Source organism: Vicugna pacos, chromosome 4 (assembly GCF_048564905.1).
Source record: "Vicugna pacos chromosome 4, VicPac4, whole genome shotgun sequence".
In the NCBI taxonomy this organism is placed as follows: Eukaryota; Metazoa; Chordata; class Mammalia; order Artiodactyla; family Camelidae; genus Vicugna; species Vicugna pacos.
Genome location: NC_132990.1, coordinates 21,543,215 through 21,555,419, shown reverse-complemented (window position 1 = coordinate 21,555,419; position 12,205 = coordinate 21,543,215). Strand labels below are relative to the sequence as shown.

Sequence of the window (12,205 nt, the reverse complement as noted above, 5' to 3'; positions counted from 1 at the left end):
AAGTTCTACAACAACTTCTTAAGAGAAGAAAACCAAAAAATAAAACAATATAAATGCTAATAGGAAAAAACAATGATTTAATTGTTAAGGGTAAAGTAATAGGCATGACAGTGATGGAGAATATGTATAATAGGCTTTTCTAAAAAGATAGTACATACTAAGTTTCCAAAAAAGGGACAATCTGTAATTCTCCAACATTATATAGCCATGCTTCATGTTTAAGTGCACAGATAATACAATTACCACATAAACCAGCAAGGGCAAAAAGTTATAGTTTTAGCATATTTAACCCAACATCTATCACATCAGTCAACCTATGCATTTATTCTTCAATGTATAATTTAATAACTATATGTCATTACTGTACTAACCATGGGAAAAGGAAATTAAAAATGGAGCAAGCATGGTAAATTCAAACTGCCTTCAAGGAGTCAGTACAGGAAAGACTATTGATGAGTGAAGAATTATGGTACACTGCTATAGTACTATGATACAAGTATGCACAGAACAAGGAAGCAGAAAGGCACCCAGCCTAGAGCGGGGAATGAGAAGAAGCCACGAAAATACTGAGAGAATGAGGTGCATGTTTAGTGTGCTGGAGCAGAGGGTGAACCTAGTGGAAATATGGCAGGAAATGAAACTGATGAAGAAAGCCAGGGCTACATTACAGAGGATCTGCTATTTCAGGGGCTCCTCTTTGTTCAACATGTTAGCTTCCAAAAGACTATTTATACATGTGCCCAAAGTGATACTATATAAGAAACCAGTGTGTATACCATGGAAAGTTTCCCTTTTAATTCATCATAATGCCACCTTATAACTTTTTCAATACCCTGTTTTTGAACCTACTAATTATGATGGAGTTACTGTTAATTATAAAACATCCCCAAAATAAGCACAAATACAACTACACTGCAAACTTAGTAGACAACCATTAAGTAAAATGATGATGCAAAACTGTAAACACCATTTGGTGATGGTAGGCAGAGTTGATGAACATCTGTTCTGGTATGTAAGAACTCTTTAAGGTAAAAGTTGCTAAAGGAAAAAGCATTTATAGAGCTTTTTCTTTTTTCTAAAACTGAGAGGTGATAGGAAGTCATTGATTGGTATTATACCAGGAAATGAAAAGGATATTTACTTTTTATATTTTCATATTTACATTACAGAAAGATCACTGACAGCCATCTGTAATACAGAACAGATAAAATATTGGAGGCAGAATAACTAGTTAGAACACCATCACATACAACAAATGAAGAAAACTACAACACTTAGTATGCAAGGATAGCAAAGGAGGGGAAAGACGTAACAGTCCACTTAGGAGGTTTAAAAAAAAAAAAACCTGGCTCACCACTACAAAGCAAACCAAACTGAAACAGACACTGAACCCTACCATAAAGACAGTAGCTCTGCTAAATAAAATGTAAGGGAATAAAAAGAACACCCAGAAGAATAAAAATCATCACATGCCAGAACCAAAGGTGGAAAGCATGACAAGCATGGTAAATTCAAATGAATAAAAGGCTCAATGTAAACAAGACTCAATGAGGTGGGCTCCAGAGACTGAACACTAGAGATTTAATCCCTACATGATAATAAGAAACATCATCTCAGGCCACTCAGGCTGGGATATGAGAGACCATCATAAAACAGGACACTGCAGCTGCTAAGACCCTGAAAAGGGATTGTAAAAATTCTGCCAAGGACTAGGAAAGCTTGCTGTCTACCTGAAGTCCTGTATGAAAAAATATTAGCCTTCACACTGAATAAGCACACACAAGCTCCAAACAGGCTAAACAAAAACAAATCTACCTTTAGACACATCTCAATGAACCTGCATAATTAGGAGTATGAGATAAACAGATACAAACTACTATACATAAAATAGATATATTTACCTTATAGCACAGGCAATTATAGCCAATATTGTGTAATAACCTATAAAGGAATATAATCTGCAAAAATAAATCTGAATCACTATGCTGCATACCTGAAACTACAACACTATTATAAATCAACTACACTTCAACTTAAAAAAAAATATTCAAGGAAAGGTGGATACTAAAGAGTTGACTACATTATGTACTTAAAAAAAATCTAAAGCAAATATTGACTAAGTCTGCCAAGAGTGCAAAGGCCCTTTCCAAGATGAAGTGAGAACACACTGTCAACCAAATATGCCAAGAGCTGTCAAAGTAACTGTATCATCATATGTAATGTTCTAGCTGCGGATGTTTTTCATTCATCTAACTACGCAGTCTTCTGTATCTACTTTTCTGCTAGGACCTATTCCTGAGCCGTGCTCTCTGGTCTATGACCTTTCCCAACCACTGTCCTTCCCACATACACCTCACTCCCAAAACAATCACCTATCCTACTTGTGCTCATCCTTTTCTTCCTAAGTCCCATGCTAACTGCTGCCGTGACCTATGACCCGCCTGAACCCAACTGTGACCTATACTTATTACCTGCTCCAGACTGGCTATGTAATTCATAAATTTTTTTATTCATTTATTTCTCCACCTATCTATCTTACATTTATTAACCCTAATAGCAATTTCTTGTACACAAGTACCAGGCAATTGGGGAAACTCAATATGAAATAGATATCAGATGTTATAGGGAAATTAATTAATTTTTAAGTGTGATAATAGTATGATATTTGAGGAAACTAAATGAGATATTATAGAATTATTACTAGTTTTTAGGTATATTAGTATCGTAGTTAAATAGAAAAATGTCCTTATTTTCATGGCAGTGCATGCTAAAATACTTAGAGTAAAGTATTGTCTCATGGTTTAGCAAAAATACAAACATACACATTTAAAACAAAAATGTCAACTGTTGAAACTGTGTATTCAGTTAATTATGATACTATTCTTTCATGTTAAAAAATCATGGGCTTCAACACAAAAACCTGTAAATGAATATTTATAGCAGCATTACTCATAAAACCCGAGTGTTGGAAACAACCTAAATGTCCATCAGAGGACAAATGGATAAACAAAACAAAATTGTGCAAGTGAAAAAAGCTAGACAAAAAAAGCCTCACATTATATAAGTTCATTTACATAAAATATCCACAATAGGCAAATTTACAGAGACTGGAAGTATGTTAGTGGCTGTCAGGGACTTGGGAAGTAGAAATAAGGCGTTATGATATAATAGGTACAGAGTTTCCTTACAAGGTAATAAAAATACTCAGAACTAGCTAGTGGCGATGGTTGCACAATTTTGTGAATTTACTAAATGCCAATGAGCTGGACACTGCAATGACTGAAACGCCATGTAAATTTCACCACAATAAAAAATAATCACAGAAAAAAACAAGAAAGAATGTTTTTAAAAAAAAATGTTACCATAGTGAGAAATACTACTGGGAAGGAGGTTTAAGAGTCAAAAAAAAATAACCAACCTGGAAGTGAAGCAGGATACTGTGAAAGAATACTCCTTGCATATACTTCCTCTGAGGCAGGGTCAAACGAAAGGGGAGACATGGGTGGTAAAAGATCCACAGCCTTAAAACACAGAATTTGTCATTTTGAAATATACTCATCTTATTCAGTGCCACAATAACAATACTAAGTTAATCTTATGAATGGATGATTTTGTTTCCCTAACAAAGACAGAATTATCAAACATACAAATTATCCTGTAACAATTTTTCAACTAAAGAGTATATTAGGAACACAAGGACAACTTTGCCCTCCAACTGTGCCTCAAATGTAGTAGTATCTAACATCAAGAGGAATGTCTCATTTTCTTTTTAATACAATCCACTGAATCCAAAAATATTAATATAAATCAAAACAGCAGCGGCGAAGGTATAGCTCAAGTGGTAGAGCGCGTGCTTGGCATGCATGGGGGCCTCGGTTCAATCCCCAGCACCTCCTCCAAGAATAAATAAATAAATAAACCTAATTACCTCCCCCTACCTCCCCCAAAAATCAAAACAGCAGCTTTATGAACATTCTAATACACATTTAGATAAATTACAGAAACCAAAACATTTGACCTTTAGGCTCAGATGCAAAGATGACAAACATACACACATATAGCATTTCTAGGTCATTTGTAACATGATAAACCAAGAGATTGCAAGAGATTAAACTATTCTCAAAAAGGCAACTCAATATTACTTACTGGAGCCCAGCCTTTAATTAGACTGAAAGGAGACAGACCAAGAAATTCTTTCCACTTTTTATGCCATTCTCCTTGTTTTTTCACAACAGAATGTCTCACAGTTGTGAGGTCTTCTTTTATTTTATACCTACAATAGCACAAAAAATAACTTCATTCAAAACATGAATACAGTAAAAAAAAGTATGCGAAAAAGTACTGAAGAATACAATAGTTTGTAAAGAAGGGGAAGAAAGTATAACTGAAAGTTCAACCGATACAGCACACATAAGTAGAACAAGCTCTCTCATTCAGAGAGTTTAGAACCTAAAACAATTTTTTTCCTTTTAAGACCAGATAGCAATCACATATCTATACTCCATTTATCTTTAAAACACAATTTTTCTCCTGGTTCTAAACTCTACCTGAAATTCTACCCCTACGTTCTACCCATTTCTAAAGAGAGCCCAGCCCACACCTCCTAGTCATTCCGCTCAATATAAAAAACTTTTCGAGGCCTACTTTTATTAGTAGATCCTACAAAAGAAAAGCTAAAATGATTCCGTAAAGAATTATCACTCAGGGCAAATAATATATTGTAGACAAAAGAAAACTACATTAATTTTCCCTTCTACTTCATACGTCTCTCTAGGAGTTGATGACATGAAGTTTTTAAGTACTAGTAAAATTTTCTTACTTGTCTGCCAAAGCTACAGAGTTAACTAAACAAAAGTTGTACTAAGAAATTATCAAAACCACCCTACTCCTCCCCCAATGAAATAACAAAAGATCTTCCTAGTGTACCTCATATGCTTCAGATCTGACAATCTTTCTCTCTGAAATTTGGTCTCTTTTTCAAGGAAGTGAAGGTCTATTGTCAGTCTTGCTTGGTCAGCCTGACAACGTTCATATTTCATTACTTTCAAGACTTCATTTAATAACTGAATAACTGTTAGGAAGTTCAATTTTCCAGCCTCATAAACGTTTCCTATGTGCAACTAAAGATTCAGAAAAAAAAAGTGGTGAACTATAGATTCTTAAGATAATAAAATACTACAAAAATATATTCATTTTTCACTATTATATTAAAAGGTTATCTTAAAAAAAGAGTGGGGAGAAAAACAAATGTCTATCCCCAAATAAAACTATGTAAATAACTTTGATCCAAAGAAAACTACTATGGAAGAATTAACACGCCATGCTACATTTTTATACCATGCAAAAAGTTGAAAACTAGAATAAAAGGAATGCAAATAAATGGAAAACAAAATAAAGACTGAGGAGAAAGAGCAGGTTTGGAGAAAGATCATGAATTCATGTTCTAACAAAAGTTGCAAATTAACGGCCCCTAAAGGTTGAATCCTAACTTAGACATGTTTATTTGGCCTGCACAGTTCCAGTGTTTTAAAATCATTTGAATTAGTTGCCAATATTTTAAAAAAATCATATATTTCACATATTAAAAATGACTAGTTCTCCAAAGATCTCATCACTTCCTGCTTTATCTCTACTGTTACACAAAATTAGCATACTTCATTTATAGATATGTTACCTGCCTAGTCCCTGTAAGAATCTCTGAGTTTTCAGATTCTGATTTTTATATACTCTGAATTTGAACTCCCTGACATGTTATGTACTAAAGTGAAAGCTCTTCAGGTTCACAACAATAGTCTATCTTTATATTCTCTACACACTATAATAAAATCTGGCATGTACTAGATGCTTAATAAATTTTAAGTTCAGTAACAAAAAAGATGTAGGCTATCCAGATGGAAATGTCCCATAAGCAAGTAGAAGTAATTTGATGTAGTTTGGGTTGAAGGGTACAGTCTGGAAATACCAATTTTGTAATATTATTGTACAGGAGGCTGATGAAACCACGGAATTGGGTAAGAAAATATAGATGAATTTGCAATGTGGGAAAGAAAGAGGGGCATTAAAGGAATCATGGGGAACATTTTCATTTAAAGTTAGAGAAAAAGGAACTAGTGAAAAACCAAAGAACAGCAGTCTGAAACACTACAGGAGGGCAAAGACATTGAGGTCACAAAGGCTAAAGGAAGAAAAGACTTTAAAATGCTTAACAGTATCAAGATGAAAGAAAAATCAGAGGATAGAGACTTTTTAAAACGAAATTTAGCAATCAGGAGATCACTGTTGCTCTCTTGGAGAACTTACGAAGAACTAGGTACCATGTCATCTTCTACTAAAAACTTTCTACACTGTATGATGTAGCACCATACAAGGTACAGACAATTAATAGAAGTTGATAAATACACACACCCTTAACAGTACCCCTCTATGAAAGATTTACCAGATACACTCACAAAAATAAATTCTGAAAACAGCAGAAAAATATTGTAAGAAAAATAATATATAATATATAAAATGAATACATGAAGGCAATTTTCTCAAACACTTCCTTAGCTATCAAATGCTTACCTGACACATTTGTTTCTCAATTTTGTCAAGTAAAAGCCTTGGAATATTGATAGCAACATTAGTTCCATCTAAAGTGTATTGGTTAACAAGACCAAGAACTGAACTAACAACTTCTCTCTCTTTTTCCAAAAACATGAGTGTTTCGTTCACTGAAGCCCACAAAGACCGAACCTTTGAAAACAGAAACAAACAAATGTTAGTCTATATATAACCTAAACATACATTAAAGAAATGTAAAACACAAACATAAGCTCACTCCCAAGGACAAATGAAGTATTCCTGGAACGGCTTCTGGTGAGAAAATTAACTGTATTTGAAAAGACTAAAAGCTCTGATACTACTTTCAAAGGGGCTTTAAAGAACTTATCAGGAGAATCTAGCCTCGCCTACTATGATTTTCAAAACATATCTAAGAAACCTTAGAGTATCAAGATGTAACTGGCATTTCCTGTATTCTGACATGCCATCATTCTAATGGCAATTTTTCAGGAAGAAATAATAAAAGATTTTCAGGAGAAAAAGAAAACACTATACATCAATTTCAAGAGTCACTCAAGTTTCAAAAAGTTAAAATGTGAAAAAACATATTAACCTATGTTTATTAAAATTCATGTACAAGAATGTTCACAGCACTTCTATTTGTAACAGACAAAAACTGCAATCAATGCAAAGGATTACCTTGAGTAAAAAGAATACATTTTGCTATATTCATAAAATAGAACAATAAACAGTAATGAGAGTGAACACATACAACAGCATGGATAAGACAGCATGAGTGAAAGAAGTTGAACTCAAAAGAATATATTCTATATACTCCCATTTATACAAAGTTCAAGAATAGGCAAAACTAATCTTCAGCATAAGAAGTAAGGACAGTGTTAACTCTTAGAAGGAAAAGGTCATGAATGAAGGGGGCTCAAGGATCCTTGGGGTGATGGTAACATTCTGTTTCTTAAACTGGATGCTGGTTATATGGATGTGTTCACTTTAGGAAATTTTGTCAAGCTACACACTTAAGATTTTTACACTTTTTTTGTATGTTACACCTCAAAAGAATTTACAAAAGTGGGAAGAAGGTGGAGAAGTACAATTACTCTACTGGTGTTAGTGTCTGTGTTTCCCCACAGTTCAAAGTAAAGTTGTTCCCCAAAGGAAGACTCACTAGCTGGCCATCTAGAGATCACACAGGATGGCGTTTCCTTGGAAAACGTACAAAATGTCCAGGATCCGGTTCTCAGATTTTTTTCAAGTCTAGAAATTATTATCTTATCGATGCCTCCAAGTTGAGAGGACTCAGGGAATCTGAACATTACCCAAACTCAAGAGAGACTGCTATGAAAACTCTTAACAGGTTTCATATCAACCTAACTTACTAAGCTTACAATTAAAGATACCACATTCAGTAGTAGGAATATTAATATTCACTAAACTAGAAGCTCCATGAAGGAAGTGACTCTGCCTGTGTTCTTCACTGCTCTAACCCTATTATCTAAAAAACTGCCCAGCACATGGCAGATCATCAATACGCATTCCCTCAGTGAACGAAAAATTATCTCCTGAGGAGGGCCCTCACCATTTCCAGTAACAAAGTGCCTAAAAGTCAACGTGATACCCCAAAGCAGGTTGATGAGCACAGAATCAGAATAAAGAGCTTGAGAGATTTCATCGAAATACAAAGGTCTAAGAAGTACTCTTATCCTACATTTATCAAAGACAACCTCTGAAAATCTCAGATCATTTGTCTGCCAGATTCCTCCCTACTGCCACACCAGCCTCAATATGACTTCTCATTTTAGTTTCATATTTCCCTTCAGTTAATGTTTTTTACATAAACACTACTAAGTAAGTTACAACCAAGCTAAACTTTCCTTCCTAGCATGAAAGATTTTAAATTATTTTTTCCTTTTTGGGGGGGGGTGCTAATTAGGTTTTTATTTATTTATTATTTATTTATTTTAACAGAGGTACTGGGGATTGAACCCAGGATCTCGTGCATGCTAGGCACGCACTGTACCACTGACCTATACCTTCCCCTCTAAAATTTTAAATTAACCACGTTTAAGACTGCTTTTGTATATAGTCTTATATATCATAAGCTAATTTTTTCCATTATAATTCAAGTGTTTTAGAGGCACCCTGTTGATATCTTTATACATATATTACTTATAATGAGAAAAACAAGTGTTACAAAAAGAGAAATTTATAAGGAATCCAACTGAGTAAGCAAACACTGCATATCACAGAAGAAAGATTAAATCTCTCTTCAAAAGTTGTCTTACCTTTTGAATTTTCTCTTGTATATTACTTTGGTCATCACAGGGTTCCATTCTAGTTAAAAATTAAATAATCTCGTTAAGTCATTTAAAAAAAACCATATGGTAATTTGCTATCCAAAGAGCTAATTAATCTGCAAACCCACCCACTAACAATAATTTCTATCAAAAATGAAAATATAATTCAAGCTCAAAGCTATCGTAATTTATTAGAACTGGACTAAGAACCAGAATTATGTTCTAGTCCGTATTACCAACAAGCTATTGATATGCTATTTTAACTAATCTCAGTTTCCTTACCTGTAATACGCAGGAGGTTAAACTAACATCTAAAGCAATTTTCAGCTCTAAATATTACTTACTTTTTTATTTGGTTTTGCTGTCCTATACATTCTGATCTCAAATTTCGTACTTGTTTAACTGACAATCTGCAAGAAAACATAAAAAATGACAACTATAACTCTATTACAACTGACTAGTATAGTCCACTTTGGTATTTTCTGCCATATCTTTGCTCAAGGCCTCTGAGGACTATTCTTCCAAATAGCAGCCAGTCTTGACAGGACTCTAGACTCCATTTAAGAGTTATAGGAGCGATCTAACATACAGGTGGCCACTGGGATGGACCAGAACTTCTTCGCTCATATACTTTCTGACTTTGAGTGAAAATGTTGGAGGTCAGTTAAGACTACCCTGCTCTCTTATCCTTGTCTCACATACCTACGGGATAAAATTAAATGTTCCCTAAGACAGGAGTTTTAATGAGATTTTAAAGGATGTTGTAGCTTTTGTGATAGATAACACAGTATTTAAAAAGTCATCATACTATAGTTGTTTATAATTATAAAACAGGAGTGGGTAGAGCATAGTTCAGTGGCAGAGTACATGCTTAGCATGCATGAGGTTCTGGGTTCAACTCTCAGTACCTCCATCAAATAAATAAATATAAATAAACAAACAAACAAGTAAGTAAGTAAGTAAATAGCAAAACAAATTAGACACAATCTATGTCTTGGGAGTAAGAACCTTGCCTATCTCATTTAATTCTGTAGGACCAGTGTATGACCAGTAACTAGCACACAGAAGTAACTAGGGAAAAAAAAAAAAAAGTACTCAGTAGATGAACATAACTATAAGATAGCATGAAATGGTTAAAGAAACTATGGAATATCTATTTGAAGAAACATCTACTTAATGGATACTCAACAGATATTAAGTAGACATTAAAAATAATACATTATGGCAATATGGAAAAATTTACAGAATGGAATATCAAGAGAAAGAAGGATACAAAATAAAATGAGCACTATAATTATAGCTTAGAAATGTATTTCCATGTTTAAAAGAAATTGAATTTTGAACTACCATATCTTCCTTTTCTCTAAACTTTCATTTACAGTATGCCTAAAAATTTTTTAACATTTATTGATTTATAATCATTTTAAAATGTTGTATCAAATTTCAGTGTAGAGTACAATTTTTCAGTTATACACGAACATATATATAATTCATTGTCACATTTTTTTCTCTGTGAGCTATCATAAGATCTTATATATATTTCCCTGTGCTATACAGTATAATCTTGTTTATCTATTCTATATTTTCAAATCCCAGTCTATCCCCTCCCACCCCCTGCCCCCTTGGCAACCACAAGTTTGTATTCTATGTCTATGAATCTGTTTCTGTTTTGTATTTATGTTTTGTTTTGTTTTTTTCAGATTCCACATATGAGTGATCTCATATGGTATTTTTCTTTCTCTTTCTGAGTATGCCTAAAAGTTTAAAACATTTTATTCAGAAGTTATCTGGCTTTAAAACAGAAAGATAACAGCCAGGTGGTTTTGACAGACATGAATTATTGCCACTGAAGGAATATTGATTACATTAGTTCAAAAAGAAAGGAATTTTCATTTCTTAACTATGGAAGTATTACTTACTGTGCATTTTCCTGATATTTTTGGGTAACATAATCTTCTCTTTGCAAAATCTGTAAAAATCTGTTACGTGCTACATGGCATCTGGCAATGCACTTGTGCAAATCTTGTGGCTTTATATTAAATGTCTCCACAAAATGTACAGAAGAATCTATATAGAACACAAATAAAATATAAAAAACTTAGAATTATAAGCTAATAAACATCAAAACTTGAATTTCGTTAATGCTGAGAGACTAACAACCTCATTTAACAACTTCTTAAAAGCTGGTAAACCACATACACAAAAAGATACAACTAATTTCAACAAAAGCAAGGATGACCTATTTTTAAAGAAGGCAACTAAAAAAAGATATCTGAAGTTGAGTTATTTTACAAAATTACAAACTTGTACAGTCCATCTGCCCAAAATAATACTTATTATTACACCTTGATACATCCATGAACAAATGCATTGTTATAAATAAGCAACTCCTTAACACGATCTTTTAACAACAAAGGAAGAAAACCAATTAAAAGAGATGAGGTGAAATCACATCACTGCTGCCATCAGCTTACTTTTCTTCCTAGTAAGACCAAAAGGACAAGACAACCAAATAAAAACAATCTCCAATTCTCTAGTAATTCTTGGCTATGTTACTAATGATCAAAGCAGACTCTGAGAACAATTCATCCAAACATTTCAGAGTTCAGGTCTTTACCTGTAATAAAATGTAATAAATCCTACTTCAAGACAGCTCAATACAATAAAGATGGATATTCTGGAAAATAGTGACCCCACACCATAATTAACATTACTAATCCAGGTCCTAGCATTAACCACAAGGAGATATCCACAATTTCTAAATATTTAACAGGGGATGAGAGTTCACTGGATGTACAAGTCATCTGGAGACTGAACAAGCTGAGTGAAAACGTTTTAAACCAGAAATACACATGGGTTGTCCTATTATATACAAAAGGCTTATATACAATAAACTCTTGCTAAATCCAAACCCACACAATTCACATAAAATCATCTGGGTTACATGTAACTGGAACAGATCATCTAATAGAAAAACTGGTAAAACACATATGTTGCATTAAATTTAAAATATGCAAATGCTTATAAAGCAAGATCACATGTACAGGTTTTAAAAATCAAGCACAAAAGATAAACTGGAAAAAAGGTATATATATATATGTATGCACACACACAAACACAATATATATATACATACTTGAACATACACAAAATGACGTATGTATAAAGTTTGTCACTGCAGCAATGTTTTTATAGCAAAGATTAGGGAAAAAAGCCAAATGTCTGTCAGTATGTCTGATTAAATACACTATGACACATCCATTCAAATATGCAGTTATGAAGAGAGAGAAAGAATAGGAAGCTGTATGAACTGATAAGGGATGATCTCCAATATACATTGTTACATAAAA

The 12,205-nt window shown here is 33.4% G+C and overlaps 1 protein-coding gene across 1 annotated transcript in view; it reads right to left on the bottom strand.

Moving 5' to 3' along the window:
• Positions 1-12,205, bottom strand: part of HAUS6 (HAUS augmin like complex subunit 6) — a 34,582-nt gene that overhangs the window by 14,763 nt on the left and 7,614 nt on the right. The window contains exons 5-11 of the mRNA XM_006208266.4: positions 10,775-10,922; positions 9,200-9,265; positions 8,844-8,892; positions 6,565-6,735; positions 4,927-5,120; positions 4,147-4,273; positions 3,419-3,521 (exon numbers count right to left, since the gene is read on the bottom strand). Of these exons, the coding sequence (XP_006208328.2) occupies positions 3,419-3,521; positions 4,147-4,273; positions 4,927-5,120; positions 6,565-6,735; positions 8,844-8,892; positions 9,200-9,265; positions 10,775-10,922 (858 nt within the window). The remainder of the gene's footprint in view (positions 1-3,418; positions 3,522-4,146; positions 4,274-4,926; positions 5,121-6,564; positions 6,736-8,843; positions 8,893-9,199; positions 9,266-10,774; positions 10,923-12,205) is intronic.